Source organism: Prionailurus bengalensis, chromosome D2 (genome assembly GCF_016509475.1).
Source record: "Prionailurus bengalensis isolate Pbe53 chromosome D2, Fcat_Pben_1.1_paternal_pri, whole genome shotgun sequence".
Classification (NCBI taxonomy): Eukaryota; Metazoa; Chordata; class Mammalia; order Carnivora; family Felidae; genus Prionailurus; species Prionailurus bengalensis.
Genome location: NC_057351.1, coordinates 57,633,154 through 57,657,393, shown reverse-complemented (window position 1 = coordinate 57,657,393; position 24,240 = coordinate 57,633,154). Strand labels below are relative to the sequence as shown.

At 36.0% G+C, this 24,240-nt stretch overlaps 1 protein-coding gene across 1 annotated transcript in view; it reads left to right on the top strand.

The window, feature by feature from the left end:
- HPSE2 (heparanase 2 (inactive)) overlaps window positions 1–24,240 on the top strand; it is a 663,935-nt gene that overhangs the window by 57,499 nt on the left and 582,196 nt on the right. The window contains exon 3 of the mRNA XM_043597217.1: window positions 3,334–3,495. Within this exon, the coding sequence (XP_043453152.1) occupies window positions 3,334–3,495 (162 nt within the window). The remainder of the gene's footprint in view (window positions 1–3,333; window positions 3,496–24,240) is intronic.

Sequence of the window (24,240 nt, the reverse complement as noted above, 5' to 3'; positions counted from 1 at the left end):
CCCTCTTATGTAATTACTTTTCACTATAAATGCAGGACTTTGTGTTCTTGTCTGCGTCTTGGAGATTTCAGCCTAAGTTCTAGGTTGGCAAGATATTTTGAAGTTTGAATCTGTCATCTACGATATTAGCTCTTCCTCCAGATATATGTGGCCATATACATCTTTGATAAGTATTCTTTTTTGTGTATTTACTTAGTCTTTGATACAATTTCAAATAAATCAGGAGTGAATAAAGAATGTATACAGCATATCTATATTTTCCCCAAACATTGTTGTTGTGTACACTTCTGAAGTCTCAGACACGTTTGGCCATGCCCATGGGTTTCTCTTCTTACTGTTGTTAAGACAATAGGGGCGCCTGGGTGGCGCAGTCGGTTAAGCGTCCGACTTCAGCCAGGTCACGATCTTGCGGTCCGGGAGTTCGAGCCCCGCGTCAGGCTCTGGGCTGATGGCTCGGAGCCTGGAGCCTGTTTCTGATTCTGTGTCTCCCTCTCTCTCTGCCCCTCCCCCATTCATGCTCTGTCTCTCTCTGTCCCAAAAATAAATAAACGTTGAAAAAAAAAAAGACAATATGATCACTGTATTTTAAGGTTCTGGTTGGAATGATGTTGAGGCTATTAGTTACAATTATTGCTTTCTCTGCCTTCTGAACAATACACTTATTCCATAGGAAATAGAGAGTTTGGTAGGTGTTCTACTTTTGTATTAGACTCCTATTAGAAGATATCTGAATAACTGAAACTTCTCTTTACTCTATATAGTATGTTTTGGTACAAGTTTTGTAATGTTTTCTGGGAGAGTATCATACATATTTCTTTTCTGGATAGACCGCCTATGGTATGCTGCTGTTACAGTATAATTAGGTTTTTCTCTTAAGTTCCTCACTTTTATTATTTACTGTAATTTACTATTAAATTTATGAGTTTCTATATAAGAGTAACTTTTGGAAAGGTCACTGGACTCGACTTTGAAAATTCCTGGATTTGGGGACTGACCACGCAATGTGAACTTGAGCAAGTCACTTAAGCTTTGTGGATCTCAGGAATCTACATATACACAGTAGGGATAATAATATTATTCTTTATCATTTAGGATTTCAAAAACAGGTAAGGATTTTAAAAATAAGAAACTAATATTGATATAACAAGAAATCAAAAGATGTGCAGTCTGGGACAAGTATGGTAGCTGTCATAGCTCATTAAAATCTTCTGATCTTTCAGTTCACCATCCTTAGTGTGTAGTCCTTTGCTCTCTTACTTCTTGACTCATTGCCACAAAATAGCTACTTTAACTCTGGGCTTCATATCTATGTTTTAGACACAAAGAATGGGAAGGGCTAATAGGTTGAAGGACAAAAATCCTGGTTTTCTCTTAGTGAGGTTTTGTCACTAAAGTTAAGTCCCTCTAAGGATGTCTGCCTGCAGCTCATTGGCCAGAACTATGTTACATGTCACCCCTTGCTTCAAGGAAAGCTGGGAAATTGTTTATTTTTGTGTTTTAGTCTTTGCAGTAGAAGGAAGCAAAGAAGGGATTGGGTTTACGGTTTGGGTCAGCTGGTCAACAATATCTACCACATGCTTTCATAGGATTATTGGAAGGATTCAATGGTACAGTGTAATTAATATGTTTCCTCTTGCTTTCTATTGGTGGTCTTAAAAACTAGAGTATGTCTTGAATTAATTTATTCTAATTTTGTATTCAAGCCTCAGAAAATCTATGAGAGTAGTTACTTGAATGTTAAATGAGTTCAGTTTTTACCTATAGTCTAGAAATTGTCATAAATATGTTTAGGAATAGATTGCATTGTTCCCAACCAGCTCTCCTGTTTTCATCCAAGGTTAAGTGAGAGCCATTCCCACATCTGGCTAATCTTTGTTTACTACACATCCTAACTCTCCTTATCATGGGCTTGTATTTATATCTGGGCTTCTCTATTATAGGGCTCTGTTGATGGGTTTGAAGATTATTTGTCTACAATGATGACTCACCTTCGATGCCACATACTCTTATTTTCTCTTTGAGCATTGTTTAAAATCTTTTCTATTGCTACCATTAACATGGGCGTTAGTTTGCTACCATTAACATGGGCATTAGTTTTTTCTTTCCAAAGCCATTGGTGTCAACAGTGGCAGAACATTTTTTTCTTAGCATTTTCCCCTAAAATCTTTCAATTTGCTATGTAAAACTTGGAAGTTTCTAGAGCTGTTATCCAGATTGCTGCTGATAATTATTTGTTTATATGATAATAAGCTGAATTATATTTTAATTTACAAAAATAAACAAATAACTTTAGGGTATCAAAGCTCCCTGCTAATTGGGAAACATTCTAGGTGACTGTTTTTGAGGGTGACTATTTTCTGGAGGATACTTGGTCTTTGAGTAAAAAATCATATTGAAGTATAAAAAGCAGCCTGTCACCAATGGGAAAATAATTGGGAAAGAAGCAGATCTGCAAAGTGACTCTAGTCCTACTCTTGTTTCCTTCACTGACTTACAAAATACTTCTAGATTTAAAGAGTTATTGGGGCGCCTGGGTGGCTCAGTCTGTTAAGCATCTGACTTCGTCTCAGGAGAGTCATGATCTCACAGTTCATGAGTTTGAGCCCTGCATCGGGCTCTATGCTTAGAGCTCGGAACCTGGAGCCTGCTTCAGATTCTGTGCCTTCCATTCTCTCTGCCCCTCCCCTGCTCGTGTGCTGTCTCTCTCTCTCTCCCTCTCTTTTTCTCTCAAAAATGAAATAAAAACATTAAAAATTAAAAAAAGAGTTATTAATGAGTCAGAATGCAGCTAGAGGCACATGAAAAATAGCAGCAGAAATCCTGAGAAGCTAAGGAGAGAATGGTAGCCCTAATGTGAGCTGAATAGGCTGGCTGGTAAATTTGAAAGCAGGTCACATATCCTGAATATATATACAGGAGCTATCACCTGGTCCTACAGCATGAAGTAGAGGAAATAATCATAGTCACTAGTTTTCAGACAAAGTTGTATTATTTTTTTCCATGGAGAATGGTAAAAGATGTTAAGAAAAGGCCCCAGGAAGTAAATAAGTCCTGGAGGTGAGCTTAGAGGAGAATGGAGGAGTGAGCATCTTAAATGAGGTCAGAGTGAGATAAGAAAATGGAAATTGCAGAGGATTTGGAAGTGACTAGAGAAACCTACAGGATGTATCATGAAGTTGGAGACTCTTCAGGTTTATTACTTCCGAATCTCTTCATTCTGATGAAATATGGTAGTTTATAAATTCTGTCATTTTGGGTGAAACAAGAGTTTGATGTGTATATGGTTATTTGTTTTGTTTTGTTTTTGCTGCCTGCCTTTATTTCTTTTTGTAGACATTGTTCGAAGTGATGTTGCCTTGGATAAACAGAAAGGCTGCAAGATTGCTCAGCACCCTGATGTTATGCTGGAGCTCCAGCGGGAGAAGGCAGCTCAAATGCATCTTGTTCTTCTAAAGGAGCAATTCTCTAATACTTACAGTAATCTCATATTAACAGGTAAGGCTATTGGAGTCGTTTGGAATCTTAAGCATTATAGATTGATGGCCTCCATTAGTTAACAACTTGACGTTTGGTAGACACTAAAGTGGGATCTAGATGAGCCCGTATCTGTCTGTCTCCATCCACTATATCCCTTTTTAAATTGTGATCACTTTTGTTTTCCTATAAAAAATATTTCTTGTAGTTTGCAGATGTATTTTGGCTTGAAGTTATAGGCAACTCAGCATGTGTGTTCTCAAAAGACAGAACCAATGAAAACCTAATGAAGCCTTATAAAAATATGACTTTTAAGATGTGTGCCAGTGGATTTGAGAGAATTACTAAATTTGGTGTCTAAGAAGCAGCTATTTTCCTCTTTCTGTGTATGCCCTTTCTGTGAACCCAGTGAACATAAAGATGAAATGTAAAAGAGATAATGATCCACAGGCTGAGCTGAGAATGTTCTATTCCTGGTGGAGTTTGAAAGTATCTGGAGAATTTGATTTTCGTTTTAAGAGCAAAGAGGCTATGAGACAGCCATACTCCCTTACATCCTTGGTTCAAGGAGGGAAGTGAATTTGTGTGAGAGCTCAAAGGAGAAAAAGCTTTTTGCAAGGCTGCCTGCAAGCTTTGCTGGTACAGAGCATGTGAGTTGCATGCTTTCGTCAAGTTTTGGAGAAGATTCTAATAGCAGACTCTAATGTGAGAATAATGGAGTACTTGAGATGGAGTAAGAAGAGCGGTCTAAGTTACTTCCATTTTCTTGAGGGCATGCAAGGCATTCCTGCATTATATATTGCTCCAAATAAAGTTTAACAAATCAAAAGTGTGTGTTTTCCCGTGTTTATCAATATTTAATATTCAAAAGATGGAATGTCTGACAGGCTATGAATATCTCACACTTATTTTTGTAAACTCCAAGTTAGGACAATTTTAATTTTTTTAATAGGCTTCCTGGCATTTCACCAGGAATTGCTGAGTGGCAACCAAATTGTTTTACTTCTGAAAAAGCACAAGTCTCTTCCAACTTTTCTTCTTGTACCTGGTGGAAAACCCAACAGCATGAGGTGAAAGCCAGATTTAAATGTGCTTTGGTGAGCAGAGAAGAGGATTATAGATTTCATAATTATAGGCCTTGTTTTTTGCTCTTTGATAAGTTATTAAGGAGGGAAAACTTAAAAGTGATTTATAGCCAATGTATTATTTCCCTAAGTTGGTTTCCCTAAGATGGTTAGTTTAAGTTTAGATATTTGGAAAGAACATAGATTTTTATCCAAATTTCTTCATTCTGTCTCAGGCATACAGATGTACATATATTAATATTTTCCAATTCAGTTATTAGAAATATTTTTATTCCACCCTTATGTTAATTTTAGATCTATATTAAAGAGGTCAGATCTTGTGTTCTTTAATGTGGCATAGAAAGGGCTTAAGGTAATTCTAACCCTAAACTGTGGATTCAGAGTGTGGCTTGAAGGCATATTATCTTTGAAAACACAAGTGTTCTATTGAGTTCAATGGAATCTTTTCTAATTCTCAGTAACATAATCCCTTTGAATGTTTATTCGCAGTTCAAACTGTTGGAATCAACATTGTCAACTTTTACCCTGACAACTTGCTTACTTTCCACTAAACAAACTTACCCTACAGAAGAGCCTCTTTCCTGCTCTTACTTCTCCCAAGCTGCTTCAAAGACTCCTCAGGCATTTTCCACATTTTTCACCCAAATGCTTGTACAGAGGTGGTACCTTGCTACAGACAGAGCATTTGGTGTGCCCCAGTTTGTTTACATGAAAGTTCAAAAGGTTTTGGTTCCAGGTGTTGGGAAGAGCTGTAGCCATTTCAATTTAGCACCAGTGGTAAAACTATTTTAATGTCCTTTAACTAAGTCTTTGATTTTACACAGTGTGGTTTCCTAATTGTTATGAAGTTTAATCCTTGATTTCTTGTATAAATTTTGAGAACATGGTCTCCAGACAGCTAAACATAATATTTAAACATAACTAAACTAACTTTTGTAAATATTTCCCTTTTCAGTGATGAATGTATATTGGTAAGGAGGGTGAGGTTGAAGGGGCAGAGACCTCTCAAATGAAGTGACTCTCTTTACCAACATGTTCAGAACACCTACTCTAGGATTTCTGCTTGGTGATGTTCCACTTATTTTGTGTAACTGTGGCATAATATTTGAAATGTCTGCAATGAAAGTATTTATGTGGAACAAGATGAGGAAACTAGGCCTCCAAAATCTTAGAAAGAGATCATTTTCTTCATGACTCTGCCCTCCCCTCAACCCTTCTCAATTATTTACAGAATTTCATGTATATGAGTAGCAGTGTATCATAATAGTTTTCTGGTCAGTTAGTGGTATATTCTTTATTTTAAAATTGGTTGACTAAGATCGTAGTATAGGAAAAAATAAAGCGATTGAAATATCAGATGGTTAAAAGCATGGTTAAAAATGATAGTTGTTGCCTTCCACCTCACAAGCAAGCCCCCATTCTTAGATGTTCCATCTTTAGCTGATGTGACTGTCAGCGTTGAGGTGAGAGGCATGCCTTCATTTTCTGCATTCCAGCTCATCTTCTCTCTTAAACAGCCACCCCTCAGATGAGAGCAGATTATATTCTAGCTTTGAAGGTCTTCTGACTATTCAGTGAAAGGAAACAACCCTCCAGTACTTAGTGACAGCCCAGTTAACAGAAACTAGTAACAATTCTTTAATGTGTATATCTTATTGAAGTATTCCTCCTTATATCACATTTTTAGAAAAGTGGAGTGTATTTTTGCATGATATTAAATATGTCTTGGGGCGCCTGGGTGGCGCAGTCGCTTGAGCGTCCGACTTCAGCCAGGTCACGATCTCGCGGTCCGGGAGTTCGAGCCCCGCGTCGGCCTCTGGGCTGATGGCTCAGAGCCTGGAGCCTGTTTCTGATTCTGTGTCTCCCTCTCTCTCTGCCCCTCCCCCGTTCATGCTCTGTCTCTCTCTGTCCCAAAAAATAAATAAATGTTGAAAAAAAAATTAAATATGTCTTTATGTTTTCATGTGAATGATTTACATAGCAATGGAAATAATGTTAGCCTTCCCTAATATAGTGGGTTTTTGCAGTGAACTCCAAGGTTTTAGGAAGGTGATGGAGTAATACCAGTAGAACATCAGTGATAGAACTGTTTTAAATGGTGATGAGTTGCATCCTGTACTTTTCACACTGACTCAACAACACGTGGATATATCTTATCTTGTCCTGTAGCATCCAGTTTGTCCTGGAGCATTTAAGAAAGAAAGGGGATTATTCTTCCATTTCTTTGTGTTCTCATGACTCTTAATGTAATAATGTTCTATAAGTTCGTTGAAAATGTCCTGCTGTTTATATGATAAATGAATTGACTTGGGATAATTTTGACATCTAATTAATAACTTTAATAGGTTCAGATTCAGTATTCATTTCCCCTCACCTTGCTCCACCCCCATACTTTTTGAGGTATAAATTGAAATTTTGTGGTGGATTCCTATAATCAAATGAAAAAGTCAGCTTTAAGGGGCAATGTATTTTCTAGGATTTTGTTTAGAACATAAGCTTCTGGAGGATAAGGAATATCATATTTTTACAGCATTCTGCACAATATATAGAACATAGTGAGTGATCTTGAAATGGGGTCAAATTAAAACAAAATTTATTTATGCTGTGAAGTCATAGTCAACCCTCTGTAACTAGGCAGCCTGAACCAAAGCCCTTATAAAAGGATGGCATTACCTAAGATGCTTTCCAGGATTCTTTTATGAGGACTCTTGTCATGTTAATTGCTGCTACTTTTTGTTTTATACACCCTCTCAGTCATTAGATTCCAAAGTGGATTGGGATCCTATGGTCAGCTTTACTGTGTTACTGTGGTAGATGAATTGAGCAAGAGAGGCTTGTACTTCCCTGTTGTGGCCCATTCTTTTAAATTTAGTTGAGCAAATCAGGGCTCATATCAGTGGAACGAGAACTGTTTTTTAGTTCCCACAAATCATAATATTAGCTCATATTATTTCCGGTTCTTTAAAATTATTTGCATTGGGGGCATCTGGGTGGCTCGGTTGGTTAAGTGTCTGGCTTTGGATCATGTGTGATCTTGAGGTTCCTGAGTTTGAGCCCCAAATCGGGCTCTGTGCTGTCAGATTCTGTGTCTCTTCCTCTCTCTGCCCCTCCCCTGCTCGCGCTGTATCTCTCTCTCTCAGAAATGAATAAATATTAAAAAAATTTAAAATTATTTGCATTGTATTCTATAGCATTGAATACAACACACTTTATTTAACCATTTCTCTATCAACGTACATTAATTTATATACATGTTGACACATTTATTTCTGTAGAATAGATTCCTCAAAGTGGGGTGTCTGGGTCAAAAGGTATGTATTTTAAAATTTTATAGAATCAAGTTTTTTGTGGTATAATTTATATGAAGAAAAAGTAAATTTTGACAAATGTATATATCATAGAGTCATATAGCCACCACCACCTCACGATAAGATTTCCCTCACTCTAGGGGTTCTCTTGTCTCCCTTTGCAGTTTCCTCCCACCCCCTACCCCCAGTCCTTAGCTGTATGTGATCTGGTATTTGTTCCTAAATGTCATATAAATGGAATAATAAAATGGTTGTGTGTCTTGTTTCTTTCACCGAGCATATTTTTTTTGAGATTCTTTCACTTGTTGCATATATCAGCATTTCATTCCTTTTATTGCTGAGTGATAGATATTTCATGTTGTGAATATGCTACAACTCGTTTATCCACTCCTCTGTTGTTGGACATTTGGTTTGTTTCTAGCTTTTGGTGATTATGAATAAAGCCACTATAAACATTTGTTCTTAGCTCTTTGTGTTGACATATTTTTTTCTTTTCTTTTAGGTAGGTACCTAAGAGTGGGAATGCTTGATTTCATGGTGTCTATGTAACTTAAAAGAAGCTGTCAGATTGTTTTCCAAAGTGGCTGAAACTGTCTTGCATTCTAGTAGTATGTGAGACTTCTCGTTCACCCATATTTTTTGCCAACAATTAGTATTGTATGTCTTTTAAATTTTAGCTACTCTAGTGAGTACGTAGTAGCATCTCATGGTTTTAATTGCAGTTTACTTTATGGCTAATGGTATTGAGCATCTCTTATGTGTTTATTTGCCATCTATATATCTCCTTTGGTAAAGTGTCTGTTTAAGCCTTTTGCCCATTGAAAAAAATAGTGAGTTATTTTCTTACTATTGAGTTTTGAAAGTTCTATATATATTTTGGGCTGTAAGTCCTTTTTCAGATATACGATTTGAAAATATTTTTTTTCCGTGACTCTTTATTAGTAGTTTCTTTTAGAGAGCAGAGTCTTAATTTTGATGATGTCCAATGTATGAATTTTTTATGGTTTGCATTTAAAATTGTGATGAACCTTGCCAGATAATTTTCAGAAGAGATTATAGCAGTTTCCATTCCCACTAGCAGTAAGAGAGCAGTTATTTCCTAGCATTCTCATGAGCACTGGCTATCAGTGCTCTTTTCCAGCTTTCTCAGCCTAACAGGTGAGAAATATTATCTCATTTTTGCAGTTTTCTGGTGATAACCAGAGAGAGTATTATTTTCACATACTGTTGACTTGCATTTTGTTTTGTGAGTTACATATTCATGTTCTTTGCTCTTTTTTTATTTTTGGTGTTGATCAGTTTGCAAGTACTCTTTGTGAATTAGGAACGTTAATCCTTTGTCAGATGTATTGCAAACCATTTTCCTCCTTGAATATCATTTATTTTTTTACTCTTTTTAATTTAGAGCTTTAATCTCCTACTATAACTTGAATTTATGTTTATATTAGTGTGATGTAAGTATATCACATTATTTTCTTATAAGCTATGAATGCACTGTTTTAAAAATAAAACATTCTTTTGCCACTGAACTGAAACATCATATATGTTATATGTTATACTCCTACATATATGTGTATTTATTTGTGAACTCTCTTTTCTGTCACTTTTTCTGTTTATTTCTCTGCCAGTACTGTACTGTTTTGATATCTGGTAAGGTTTGTTAACCACTCTTCCATTTTTCCCTTCAAGGTTTTCATAGCTATTCTCATATAATTTTTGAAGGGAGTTTTTCATTTCTTCTAGTTCAAGATACTCATCACTGTATTCTGATTGGAATTGAATTCAGTTTATAACCTGATTTGGAGGGGATTGATACTTTTCCGATATCAAGTTTTCCACTTAAGATTATGGGATATATCTCTTTACTTGTTCAGTTCTTGTTTTATGTCATTTGAAATATTTCATAATTTTTTTCCTGTGCTTTTTTTGTTTAACTTGTTCTTTAATACTTTACAGTTTTGCTGATGTTGAGAGTGAACTTCTTTCTCTTTATAACTTATTTCCAGGGTAGAAATAAGCTGTTTATCAAAAACAAAGGTAGATTTTTGTCTCTTTTCTAGATTTTTTACTAAGTATTTTCCTTTAAATTTCTAAAAACCTCACAAGCAATATTAAAAAAATAGTGGTGATGGTTGCTTTTCACATGATTTCAATGAAATGACTTCATTATTTCATATATGTAAATATCTGAATATTTATCTACTAAATACTTTAAAGTCAAAGTATATTTTTCAAAATGAGAACTTTATTCATATTTATTAGTATAATATAGATAAAAATAATTTTTATCAATATTATTCTAGACATCCCTCTATTCACACACACATGTATACCTAAGTTATAAACGTTAGTAAACACACACATATCTTTTTATACAAATGAAGTAAGATAATTATAATACATGCCTGTTATTTTGCTTTTTTTTTTTTTAACGTTTATTTATTTTTGAGACAGAGACAGAACATGAACAGGGGAGGGGCAGAGAGAGAGGGAGACACAGAATCTGAAACAGGCTCCAGGCTCTGAGCTGTCAGCACAGAGCCCGATGCAGGACTCGAACTCACGGACCGTGAGATCATGACCTCAGCCGAAGTCGGACGCTTAACCGACCAAGCCACCCAGGGGCCCCTACATGCCTGTTATTTTGTAACATTCTTTCTCTTAATGTTTTGTGAACATCTTTCTATATCAAAGAACATCTTTCTATATCAAAGAATATAGGCTCATATTCTTTTTAATGGCAACATTAGAATTGCATTTTATGAGTATATTGTAATTATTTAACTGATCTTCTGTTGGTAGACATCATGGTTGTCTTTAATTTTTCATGATTTTAAACAATGTTGTGATGAACATCATTACATAGATTTCTTTTTATTTTTTTTAATGTTTATTTATTTTTGAGAGAGAGAGAGACAGCAAGAGCGGAGGAGGGGCAGAGAGAGGGAAGGAGACCCAGAATATGAAGCAGGCTCCAGGCTCCGAGCTGTCAGCACAGACCCTGATGCGGGGCTCAAACTCACAAGCCGTGAGATCATGACCTGAGCCGAAGTTGGACTCTCAACTGACTGAGCCCCTACATATATTTCTTTGTACAATTCCTACAAGTATGAGTGCTATGTCAAAGGAATGCACATTTAAAATTTTGGTACATTTAGTAAATGGACTTTTTAAAAATAGTAAATGGACTTTTAGGAAGGTCATGTCACTTTATACTTATACTAACAATGAATGAGAGAAAACTCATTCATACTGTCTTTTGCTAAGGATGATTATTTTCCATCTTTTTATATGTGTTAGTATAATAGATAATAATTGAGATGGTGTGGTTGTTTCTAATTATAGTTCACAATTACTAATGATGTTAACAGTTTTTTAATATTCTTTGTCATTTTTATTTCTTCTATGAATTTTTCATTTCTTTACCCTACATTTTTATTGGGTTATTGGTCAGTTTCTTATTAAATCCTTTTTAAAGGATCCTTATTAGATCCTTTTTATATATTAGTGTTAGTAACCCTTTGTCATGTATATTGCAAAAAATGCATTAAAATTTATTTTTGTTGTGCATAGTCTTTAAATTTTGTTTTTCTTTTCTGTATCTCACTTCCTTTGTGCTCACCTCTGGCAGGCTAGCAGTTTGGATCTTGTCTCTATTGCCCTTGGTTTTCCTAGCTCAGAACCAGCTGTTATGGTAGTGTTTGGTTCTGCTTTTGGTGATATTTAGGGTGTTGTATATCCAGCCCCTGGGCCACATGGCCTGCCTGAATTCTAGGTGCCCTGTAGCCCCTCTTACCACTTGTCCCTTGCCACCTCTCATCAATTCATGTCTCTGGGTGTCAGGTTAGCAGAGTTTTTTTTAATTTTTTTTTTTTTCCACTTAACGAGTCTAGCTCTGGTCTTCCATATCTCCCAGGGCAATTTTTATCTGCATTATCTCTTAGCAGTCAAACTACTGGCTGCCACTGTGACAGTGATGAGGTTGGCAGGTTTGGAGCATAGACTACTTTAGATATGACAGTCAGGGAAGGCCTCTCTTAGCTGAGATTTTTCCAGCTGTGCTATCAACCATTAGTATGTTCTTTTTTTTTAATTTTTAAAAAGTGTTTATTTATTTTTGAGAGAGAGAGACAGCAAGCATGAGGCGGGGAGGGGCGGAGAAAGAGAGACACACACAGAATCCAAAGCAGGCTCTAGGCTCTGAGCTGTCAGCACAGAGCCCAGTGCGGTGCTCAAACTCATGAATTGTGAAATCATGACCTGAGCTGAAGTCAGACGTTCAACTGACTGAGCCACCCAGGCGTCCCTCTCTTTCTTTTTTTCTAAGTTTATTTATTTATTTTGAGAGGGGGGAGGGTAGGGAGGGGAGAAGAGAGAGAGAGAATCCCAAGCAGGTTCCATCCATCCTTCCAGTGCGGAGCCGCATATGGGGCTCCATACTTAGGAACCATGAGAGCATGACCTTAGCCAAAATCAAGAGTCAGATGCTTAATAGAGTAAGCCTCCCAGGTGCCCTGACCATTAGTATGTTCTAAGCATAAATGTTCCCATCATTAATAGGTTGGTAGTAATATGTGCATTGCTTTTTTGCTTTTTTTTTTTTTTGAGTTACTTTTGGAAATCATTGTCTCAGAGTGTGTGAAAACTAGAGGAATAGTGTCCTTATCTTGTGTTTGATTAGTAATATGAGTGTGAAAATATTTCATAAATGAATCTGCTTCATCTTTTTATTAATGAAGGAGCTGTAGTGTCTCTTGGTGCAGAAATGTGCAAGTAATTGGGTAGCTTTTAAGTCCACTAGTATGTTGGCTCAGCACGCAAACTTTGGAATCAGACAGTCTGAGTTTGACTCTAGAACAGCAGCTTACCAGATTTCTTATCTTGGACAAGTTTTTATTCTGTCTTTAGCTTTGGTTTCCTCAAGCATAAAATGGTGTTTATATTTTACCTACCTCAGAGAATTATTTGAGGATTAAATGAGATTGTGTACATAATGCTTTAGTACAGTGCCTAGTGTATAATAAGTATCCAATATTTGTCAGATTTATTGTTATGATTAATTTACTATGCTTTCAAATGCATATATATCTCTTGGGTAGCTGAGTTTCTTTTCTGGTGCTGAAATTTGTCTGTTTTTAAAATGTCCACTGACACAATATGGTAAGATAAAACCAATCAGAAACAATTTTGAGCTCTGCTAACTTGTGGTAACTTCATGATAAATCTCCCTACTACTCTGAACCTTGAATTTTTCAGTTATCTAGGATGTGTATAAGCATCAGTAAAATAAAGCACAAAGAGTCACTCAGTCTCCTAGAAAAGAAAGGCCTGAAAATTGTGGGAAGCGTTCATAATTTTTTGGTCAAGCATTTTGAGTTCCTTGAAGTATGACACTACCTAGATGAACATTACTTGGTATTAGAATTTTCCTGATTACCCCAAAATGAAGCTCTGATGCTGAGCAGAACATAAATTAGAATGAGCCTAATGCTGTTATCAGCATAATGAAATGTCTGCATGAAAGTCAATGACCATATACAAGTGCATAGTCATGAGGTTAAATAAATAGCACATAACTAGAAGTTCCCCTTTTCTGCAGCTGCTTTATGGTTTTAAATATAAAGATATATTAAGTTGCTTGCAAGTCCTCTGTTGAACCATCACGTAAGTGAAAAAAATTTTTTTTATGAACTCAATTTCTTATTACATTTAACAGACATAAAATTACACTTCAATAAATATCAGAAAATGTGTAACATAAGAAAAAAGGATATAATTATAAAAACTACATTTTACACATTAAAATCATTGTATTGACAATATAAATGCTAAAGGATATCTTTTATTTTTATTTATTTTTATTTAAAAAAATTTTTTAATGTTTATTTATTTTTGAGAGAGACAGAGACAGAATGCAAGTGGGTTGGGGCAGAGAGAGAGGGAGGCACAGAATCTGAAGCAGGCTCCAGGCTCCAAACTGTCAGCACAGAGCCCGACACGGGGCTTGAACTCACAAGCTGTGAGATCATGACCTGAGCGAAGTTGGACACTCAACCAGTCAACTGAGCCACCCAGGCGCCCCTGGATATCTTTTAAAAAGTGCTCATGTTCTGCTTCTCTCAAAATTAGATTTGGGAGCATTGATTGATTTCTCTCCCAAGTTGATGGAAGCTTTGTATGAATCACAGAATTAACCTCCTTGTTTTCAGGAGTATTTGTGTTAGGAGATTATTTCTGTCTTTTCATCCATAGTCTGTAAAAGATGATATGGGAAGGAATCCTTTGAATTCATTTTTTAAAAGAATTTTTTTTAGTTTTTTTTTGAGAGAGACAGAGACAGCGCTCATGGAGGGTAGAGAGAGAATCCCAAGCAGGATCCATGCTGTCAGCACAGAGCCTGATGTGGGGCATGAACCCTTGAAACTGTGAGATCATGACCTGAGCTGAAACCAAGAGTCACTCAACTGACTGAGCCACCCGGGTGCCCCATCCTTTGAATTCATTTTAACTTTAATTTTCTTGTTCTCTCACTATGATCCTTTATTTAGATTGATGGCATCACATCAAACATTTTATATCAATTTGATGTCATCACATCAAACAATTGAATAATAACAATTTTTTGGATTAGTGAATTAAATGCTGATAGCTCTGTGTAGGTCTGGTTGGACCCAATGGTGGATTTTAGAATGTTTAGGTCAGTGATCTCCAAGGGTTTGGGAGAGGGTGTATAGGCACATGTGCACATAAAACCCCATTGAGAGGGGGAGTTTTGCTAATAATTAATTACACAGCCATCTTGTCAGACAATTATTAGTTTTGTACATATTTTATTTATTCTGAGAATGGAGTGAGAATTTTCATAATTGGGAAGAATTGATAATATACATCATCTGTTAGTTTATTTTCAGTGTATTTCAACATATTGCGGCTCACATGTGCCCAGTTAAGTGGATTTAAAGAGATTTTGGAAAAGAAATTGGATTAAATATGGTTCTAGTAATACCAGCACAAAGTAACAAAAAGAAAATTGCAAAGCTGATGATTTTTTAAAATTTTTATTTATATTGCACTTAGTTAACATACTGTGTGATGTTAGTTTCAGGTGTACAATTTAGTGATTCAATGCTTACATACAATCTTTGTCAGCTAGATAATGTGGTAAAAATAATATGGCAAGAAATTGTCCAAAAATTTCTGAATTATCAAGAAGACTATTTGAAAATTAAATTTACATATTTTTTTCTTTTCTTTTTAAAAACTTATTTATTGTTTAATTTACATCTAAGTTAGTTAGCATATGGTACAATAACAATTTCAGGAGTAGATTCCTTAATGCCCCTTACCCATTTAGACCATCCCTCCTCCCACACACCCTCCAGGAACTCTCTGTTCTCTGAATTTAAGAGTCCTTTATGTTTTGTTCCCCTCCCTGTATTTATATTATTTTTGCTTCCCTTCCCTTATGTTCATCTGTTTTGTATCTTAAATTGCTAATATGAGTGAAGTCATATGATATTTGTCTTTCTCTGACTAATTTTGCTTAGCATAATACCCTCCAGTTCCATCTACGTAGTTGCAAATGGCAAGATTTCATTCTTTTTGATTGCTGAGTAATACTCCATTGTGTGTGTGTGTGTGTGTGTGTGTGTGTGTGTGTGTGTGTATCTTCTTTATCCGTTCATCTTTCGATGGACATTTGGGCTCTTTCCATACTTTGGCTATTGTCGATAACGCTGCTATAAATATTGTGAATTTACACATTATTTTTAATAATGTGTCTTATTGAAAGTTTGATAGTATCCAGATATTATTATTAATACTATTTTAAAAATAAGAGTGAAGGGGCGCCTGGGTGGCGCAGTCGGTTAAGCGTCCGACTTCAGCCAGGTCACGATCTTGCGGTCCATGAGTTCGAGCCCCGCGCCTGTTTCCGATTCTGTGTCTCCTTCTCTCTCTGCCCCTCCCCTGTTCATGCTCTGTCTCTCTCTGTCCCAAAAATAAATAAACGTTGAAAAAAAAAATTAAAAAAAAAAAAAGAGTGAAAAGGTTTTGAACCACCATGAAAATAAAGCAGAACTGTAAAATATTGCTTCTTTAATTTTTAGCTAATGATTAATGAAAAGTTTCTATTGTGACCTATGTTTTATACTGTAACTAAAATATAATTGTAGTAGGTGCATGTGTAATATATATATATTACATATATGTAATTATATATTATATTAGTATTTGTAATATATATGGATGATTATGTTAAAAATGTTTTACTGATGTGCAGTCAAATTTGAGACCACCAACCCATGAAGTTCTTTGTCCCTCAAAGATCATAAGAGGGTAGATGTGAGCAGGAACTTTGGGGTTAAACACACCCAGGTTTTGATCCTGTGCCGACAATGTACTAGTTGTGTGGACCTTGTCCAAACTACTTAATGTCATTACAATTTTAATATCTTTTTTGAAAAACATTTATTTATTTATTTATTTATTTATTTATTTATTTATTTAGAGAGCCCCCGTGAGCAGGGGAGGGGCAGAGAGAGAGGAGGAGAGAATCCCAAACAGGGTACATGCTGTCACACGACACGGGGCTCAAACCCACGAACCGTGAGATCATGACTTGAGCTGAAATCAAGAGTTGGTCGCTTAACAGACTGAGCCACCCAGGTGCTCCAAGAGAAAATAGTACCTTAACATGGTCTGTGAGGTTTAGATTAACCAATATTATAAAGTGCTTAATACAAAGCCATATACTCGATGAATATTAGCTATGTTGTTATTATAATTATTATGTTATTATCAACAGAGAGATTGTCCCTAGAGAGGGAATCTTTTATAAATAAGCTCATGTCTCAGATACTATCACAATGGAAAGTGAAAAAGAGCTAAATAGATTTCAAAAGAAGCAAGTCCTTAAGTGTCATGATTGTTGTCAGGACTAAAGTTTTTCATGTATCTGGGGTGTGTGTGTGTGTGTGTGTGTGAGTGAGTGTGTGTGTGTAAGGGCCTAGGCTTTGGAGGAAGTAGAATTTATTTATAGAGATTATGAGGGCATGGCACATGAACACCTTGACACACTTTTTCCCTAGAGCAACTCTAGTCTCTGTTGGGGTTCTAAAGAGAAGTTCAACCATCCTACAATTTCTTTAGTCTTTGGCTTATATCCTTTGAATGTAATGACTTCAGCTGTTACAGATTACCTGTTTCTTTCCTTAGTATGAAGAAAATTTACAGATCTGCAGATAAAGGTTCACACATAATCTGGGTGAGTGAAGGTATGGTGAGAATATGAAGTGATAAATTGTACTATGCAGCAGGGAAAAATTACATTTTGTTCATTTGAAATAGCCAGGTGGTTTGTGATTCTCAGGTGGTTTATGTTGTAGAATATATTATTGTTACAGTGATTGATGGTTAATATATTAGGGAGGTTTTTATTTAAATTAAAAAAAAATTTTAATGTTTATTTTTTGAGAGAGACAGAGAAAGACAGAGCCCAATTGGGGGAGGGGCAGAGAGAGAGGGAGACACTGAATCTGAAGCAGGCTCCAGGCTCTGAGCTGTCATGACAGCACAGAGTCTGATGCGGGGCTTGAACTCACAGACTATAAGATCATGACCTGAGCTGAAGTTGGTTGCTTAACCAACTGAGCCACTCAGGTGCCCCTTAAATTTTTTTAATGTTTATTTATTTTTGAGAGACAGAGAGACAGAACAAGTCGGGGAGGGGCAGAGAGAGAGGGAGACACAGAGTCCAAAGCAAGCTCCAGGTTCTGAGCTATCAGCACAGAGTCTGAAGCGGTGCCCAAAGTCACAAACTGTGAGATCATGACCTCAACCGAAATTGGACGCTCAACTGACTGACACTCAACACCCAGTTGCCAATATATTAGGGAGGTTCTTAGAGTTGAGAGACCTGGATTTCAACTTTGCCATTTGCTTCACATGTATCCTGGGGCAAGCCTCAGCTCCCTCATTTATAAATTTGGAATCATCGTACCTGCCTTTTGTCAATATTCATTCAACCCATATCTGAGCATCTATCATATGCTAGTACTGTGGTGTCTGCTGGGATATGTAGATAAGACTTGATTTGATTCCTGCCCTCCCTGAAAGTACAGCCCAATAAGGAGACAAACATGAAAACAATTGTAGCTCAGTGTTATTAGGGCTGTATTAGAGGAATAGTCTGAGTTGGCCTAGGGGAATCAGAGAGGTCTTCATGAAGGAAGTGGTGGTAATGATCTCTAAGTTTTTACTCTTAACATAAAAATTCTCGTTAGCATTTGTTTCAGAAATTAAGGACTGTTTGACAAACTAAAAGGGAAAAGCACAGGAACGGTTTTCTTCAGATTTGTTGGCACACTTTGGTGCCTTCAAATAAAAAAATTAGTTTAAAGGTAAGTAACATAACCTTTTTGTACACTAGAATTAGAGATATTATATGCATGTGCCTGTAGATGTGGTTTGGAATTAGAATTGTTGAGCAACTTGGAAGATCTCAGTCTTTCTTTCTTCTTGTTTTTTTCCCCTTACCTTTCTTTTGCTTCTGTGAGGATATACATCAGAGCCTCACTCTGCTTTCTTCTCCAGGTTTTAATTCACACTTGTGGCTTGAACTGTCACATGAAGGCGGGTTCTGGTTTTTTGGGATTTGTATCATACAGAATTTCATTTTCCCTCTTTAAGACAAAGGATACAAAATTATGAACTCAAAATTACACATAGAAGTTTATATGGAAAGACAAAGATTGAGAATAGCCAACACAATGCTGAGGAGGAACAAAGTCAGAGGGCTGATACTACACAACTTCAAGACTTGCTGTAAAGCTACCATAATCAAGATAATGTGGTATTGGTGAAAGAATAGACAAATAGATTGTGGGATGGAATAGAGAGCTCAGAAATAGACCCATACAAATATCTGATTCGGTCTTTGACAGAAGAGGAAAGATAGTTCAATGGAGAAAGGTTAGTTTTTTCAACATATGCTGCTGGAACAGCTAGACATCCACATTAAAAAAAAGAATCTAGAAACAGACCCTTTACCTTTCACAGAAATTAACTCAGAATGAATCATAGATACAAGTGTAAAACATTATAACATTTTTAGAAGATAACATGGAAGAAAATCTAGGTGACCTTAGCTTTGGTCAACAGCATGAGTTATGAAATAAAAAGTGGAAAAGTTGCAATTCCTTAAAATTAAGAACTTTTATTCTTCAAAAGACAGAGAATGACTAAGTAGGTCTAGAAATCCTATGAATCTCAATTTTTAATTTGGAATAATATAATTTATGTTTGATTCATTGAAAAATTATCTTCTCTCTCTCTCTCTCTCCATATATGTTGTGGTATGCATTTCACAAGTGAACTTACTCGTATTTTAAAAACTTTTCAGAAATTTCTGGTTTATGAAAGGAAAAATGACTAATAATGAAGATTTGAATGATGCCTTTATGAATCTTTTGGGTAATTTCAATAAAATTTTTGCATTTCCTAATCAATTAAAAAAAGATGGAATAAAAAGATCATTTTTCTTCTATCACAAGAACTTAAATAAAAATGTTCATTTGATCCATTAAAGCCTTATTTTTAATTGCCAATTTCTGTATATTCTGAAAATATTTGTGAAAATAGGATTCTATACATCTTCATATAGATGAGTCTTCCTCATAAATCTTACATTTCCAGTGTGTTGAAATCATACCTGTTAGAAGGGAGGAGGATACTCATTATCCTATGTTCCTAAGGCAAGGAGGACATGGTATACCTAAGGGTGGAGCTCTGCACACACAGTGAGGAGTGGTTTCCATATCTGTTCTGTGGCAGCTGCCCCTTTCTCTTCAGAGAGAGCTCTGGGCTGAAGAGCCAACAGGGAGCTCAGAATGCAATCTCCTTTTGAAGTGGGCCTGTTCAGAAGAAGACTATGTGCTAAAGCAGAAAACAGTACAGGAAACTAATGCTAAGGAGTATGCCTTTTTCTTCTAAAATAGCTTCATGATGATATTCTCTTAGGAGGAGAGCCCCCCAAATTAACATTCTTGTGTCTATGAGTTAGATAATTCTACATACGATGTTTAAGAGCTAAGAGATGTTTGCCTATGACTTATTTGCTAGCAAGTGATTTTTTGGAGAATAAATTGGTCTTTTCCTTAAAGATTGTTTATTTATGTTCCTGTCTCCATCACATCACTCTCTCCAGGCCTTTATTTCTTGAATCTCCATATGAGTAGATTTACAGAATGTGATTTTTGTGAACCTCACACAGCCAGTCTTCTATTCAACAGTGAGGTTTAGTACTTTTATTTCTTCCAACTTAATTGTTGTATCTGTGATGAGTCCTTCTTCTTTTTTTTTTTTTTCCACGTACTGGCAATATCCACTCTAATGTATGGAAAATTTTTCTGCATGTCTTTTTCAATCTCTTTGTAGAAGAGGCTAATGGAAGAACAGTGTCCACATTTGTTATGCAGCCAAAACACATTCTGGAGTGTCTGGGGGGTATTGAATGCTGCCATTTTGTTCCATTTTTTTTTTCTCATAAGAAGAGGTAGTAAAGAGCTATCCCCATATAACACAAGAGCTTCCTGTTTAGCATTATCATTCCATTCTTGGAGTCACCCCATTTTTGGCTGGGAAATAATCCATTCTACCCTGTACCAGTTGGGAATAACTCATTTGCCTGGCTGAAGTTGCCATTTCAGCATTTAGTACTCTAGGCAAGAATTCCCAGAAACTCATAAAAAGCTAACCAGATAAAAAATGTTCCAAATTAAAAATAAATTTATAGCAGGAGTGTCATTAGGAATCAAGTTCAACGCTGCCACATTACAGGCAAATAAACTGAGGTTGCTTGTTCACGGACACACAGCTGCCTAGATGAGACTGAAATCTCAGCTTTGGATTCATGAGTTTATTGCCACTCCTTCTACCCTGCAAAATGCTTTCTCTCATGGAAATGTAATATCTTCTGTCCAACTGAAAAAGAATTCTATAGTTAATTAATTTATATATGTAGTCCAAAAATTTTATTGAGGGGCCACTTTGTCTTATGCAGGGGTAGGCACTCACATTGTGGAGGTGAAATCATCAATGTTTCAGCTCCCAGAACAACCTGCTGTCTGTGGGTGCGACTGACAGGCAGATCTATGATAATACAAGGAGAGAATAAGTGCTCTACTCTCAGATGTGGGGACCTGGAGTAACTTGGTCTGAGGAATAGGGAAGTAGAAAGAAGAATATGAATTGTAAAATGAATAAGATGCAGCTTAATTTTATTGAAAATGTGATATATCATTTAGCTCTTTAAGGACTACTGAGACTTCCAAATTCCTGTAGTAAAACTGTCAGTTACAGGAGTATCCAGTTTAAGAAAACTTCATGCTAAGAGCATTAAGGATACAGGATAAATCCCAATATTCATTTTTAGTGGCTTGGTGGTAGTTGCTAAGATGGTCTCTTTTTAGGGTAACGATTAGATTTTAGGCATGGACAACAGAGAGAAACAATATTCCTCTGTTATATGCTTATATTTTTAATATAATTGTTTACCTAAGTGATAATATAAATTAGCCATGAAATGCTATGTAGAGAGAAATGAGAAGAAACAGATTTCTAAATAGGATGGGTATGCTGTGTGTTACTGTATTATTAAAATAAACTGATATTTTTTTCTGTAAACAATGTCTTCTCTTTTTCTTACTTGTGGGTTGCTGCAGATCATTTTCAGTGTTCCCTCTTTTCAGTTTATTCCATTAGTGTAAAGTTATGAAATACCTGTTTAGTACTTTCTTGGTAAGCTCTCTGAACGCCAATAAGCCTTTTAACAGACTCTTAAGATTCTCTTAGCACAAGTGTGTTCTCCAACTGCCTAGTTTTGTGTCTCTGTATTTCTTTGTTCTCAGCTGTTAAGATGACAGTATCTTCTTTTAACTCTTCAGTAGCTCTGAACTGTCTCTTAAAGAAGAAATAGGCAGTATCATTGTCTACTTCAGTTATTTATAATTTCTTCATTTAGAGAGGAATGTTATTTTACAGGAGTTGGATAAATTTTTTTTATGTCCTCTTTGAAAAAGCAAAACATTTAAGCTTCTAAGAAGGTCTCCTTACAGTCTAGTCTTATCTTGCTTCTCTGTGGAATATTAATATTTGCAAAAAACTAGTGGGCACCCTCTTAGAAAGATGGGTCCAGGAGATACTTAGTGTTCACTTTGTTCCCCTTCTTCATTCCAAGAAAACCTAATATGTTCAGCGTGCAAGTCCCTGAGAGATACATGTTGAATGTTCATACACAAGTTTCATGAAAATTCCAATAATATACTCTTGGGATATTGAGTCGTCTTTTGTCAATCAATCCTTTATTAACTGAAAATCAAATGTATGTAAGGCACAATGCTAGGTGCCATGAAGAAAAAGAAGTTGAATAGATGTTCTTGATTTCCAGTGTTAAAGTGTTAAATATTGATCTAAGAATAAATGCCAGTATAAAAATATTTAAAGCTACAAAGTTAACAGCAAATGTGAAATTAAATTGTTAGTGTTGGTTAAGGTACCGGATACATGGTTTTTTTTAGGATAGGAGTCTGTGGAGAGAAAACTAACTCATTTTCTGAATTAGCTGAGAAGCGATAAAAGGCTGGAAAACCAATGACAGAAGTTAAAAAAAAATTACATTGTCATAGTAGATACTGATTAATTTATAATGGTATAGTTAGCCTTTCAGAACTAATGGATCTGTTTAAGGGAAAATTCAAATACTGTGTTTCAAAAGATGCCTAGGGGCTGCTGGGTGGCTCAGTCAGTTGAGCGTCGGACTTCTGCTCAGGTCATGATCTCGCAGTTTGTGAGTTCCAGCCCCGCGTCGGGCTCTGTGCTGACAGCTCAGAGCCTGGAGCCTGCTTCAGGTTCTGTGTCTCCCTCTCTCTTTGCCCCTCCCCCGCTTGTACTCTGTCTCTCTCTGAAAAATAAGTAAACGTTAAAAAAATTAAAAAAAAAAACACAAAAGATGCCTAGACTATTAGATTAATGTCAGAGGAAAGTATATGAAGCATGTTCAAAAAATTAGTGGAGAGTAGTAATTTCTTAAATTTAGGAGTCAGGCCAGCAAGACTAGAATTTGGACTTTAACGTCAACAGTAGGACTTTGGAAAATAACTTCTTTAAGCCTCAGCTATAAAGTGGGTATAATAATAGTATCCATTTCATAGGATTGTTGTGAGGATTGAGTAATATGTATGTTTAGAGCTTAGCACAGTGCCCAGTTTATTGTAAGTCCTCAAGTAAGTGGCAGCTATTGTAAGTATGATATAACTAAAACTTGGAAAAAATAATAGGGGTTTAAACAATATAATAATAATTAATATTATAAATAATATATTATTTATTTTATAATAACTATAATATATGATAACATATATTACAGTATATGAATATTATACATAATATTTTATAATAATTATATAATGTACAATATATTTTGTAATAATATATAATATAATGAATATAATTATAATATATTATAAGTATTATAAATAATATAAAATTAATATTTTAATTTTGATTTTAAAACATGTTTATTTACTTTTGAGAGAGAGAAAGAGAGAGCGACCACAAGTGGGGGAGGGGCAGAGAGAGACTGAGACACAAGATCGGAAGCAGGCTCCAGGCTCTGAGCTGTCAGCACAGAGCCCAACATGGGACCTGAACTCACAAGCTGTGAGATCATGACCTGAGCTGAATTCAGACGCTCAACCAACTGAGCTACCCAAGCGCTCCTATTTTTTAACTTTTTAATTTTTAAATTCACACTGTTTTCTCTTACATTAAAATCAGAATTGTTCTTAACAGCAGTTCATGAGAACCCTAGCACCTTAGTCAGCTGATGCAGGTTTTTTAAAAATTTTTTTTTTTTCAACGTTTATTTATTTTTTGGGACAGAGAGAGACAGAGCATGAACGGGGGAGGGGCAGAGAGAGAGGGAGGCACAGAATCGGAAACAGGCTCCAGGCTCTGAGCCATCAGCCCAGAGCCCGACGCGGGGCTCGAACTCACGGACCGCGAGATCGTGACCTGGCTGAAGTCGGACGCTTAACCGACTGCGCCACCCAGGCGCCCCAGCTGATGCAGGTTTTAAAAAATGGTTTGTGAAATATTATTGATAAGATGTCATTAACCTGTATGTAAATTGCCCCTAAACCCTTTAAAAATCTGTATCAGTAAAGTGATAATCATAATTGAAGTGGATTCTAAGATTTTTTTAACAGAGATTTCAGAATAGGTTTCTAAATGTGGTAAGTGGAGTTGTTGGCTATTTTAAACTTTTTAAAACCTAAGGTTTTCTACAAACTTCAATAGCAGTGTAAGAGGTATGT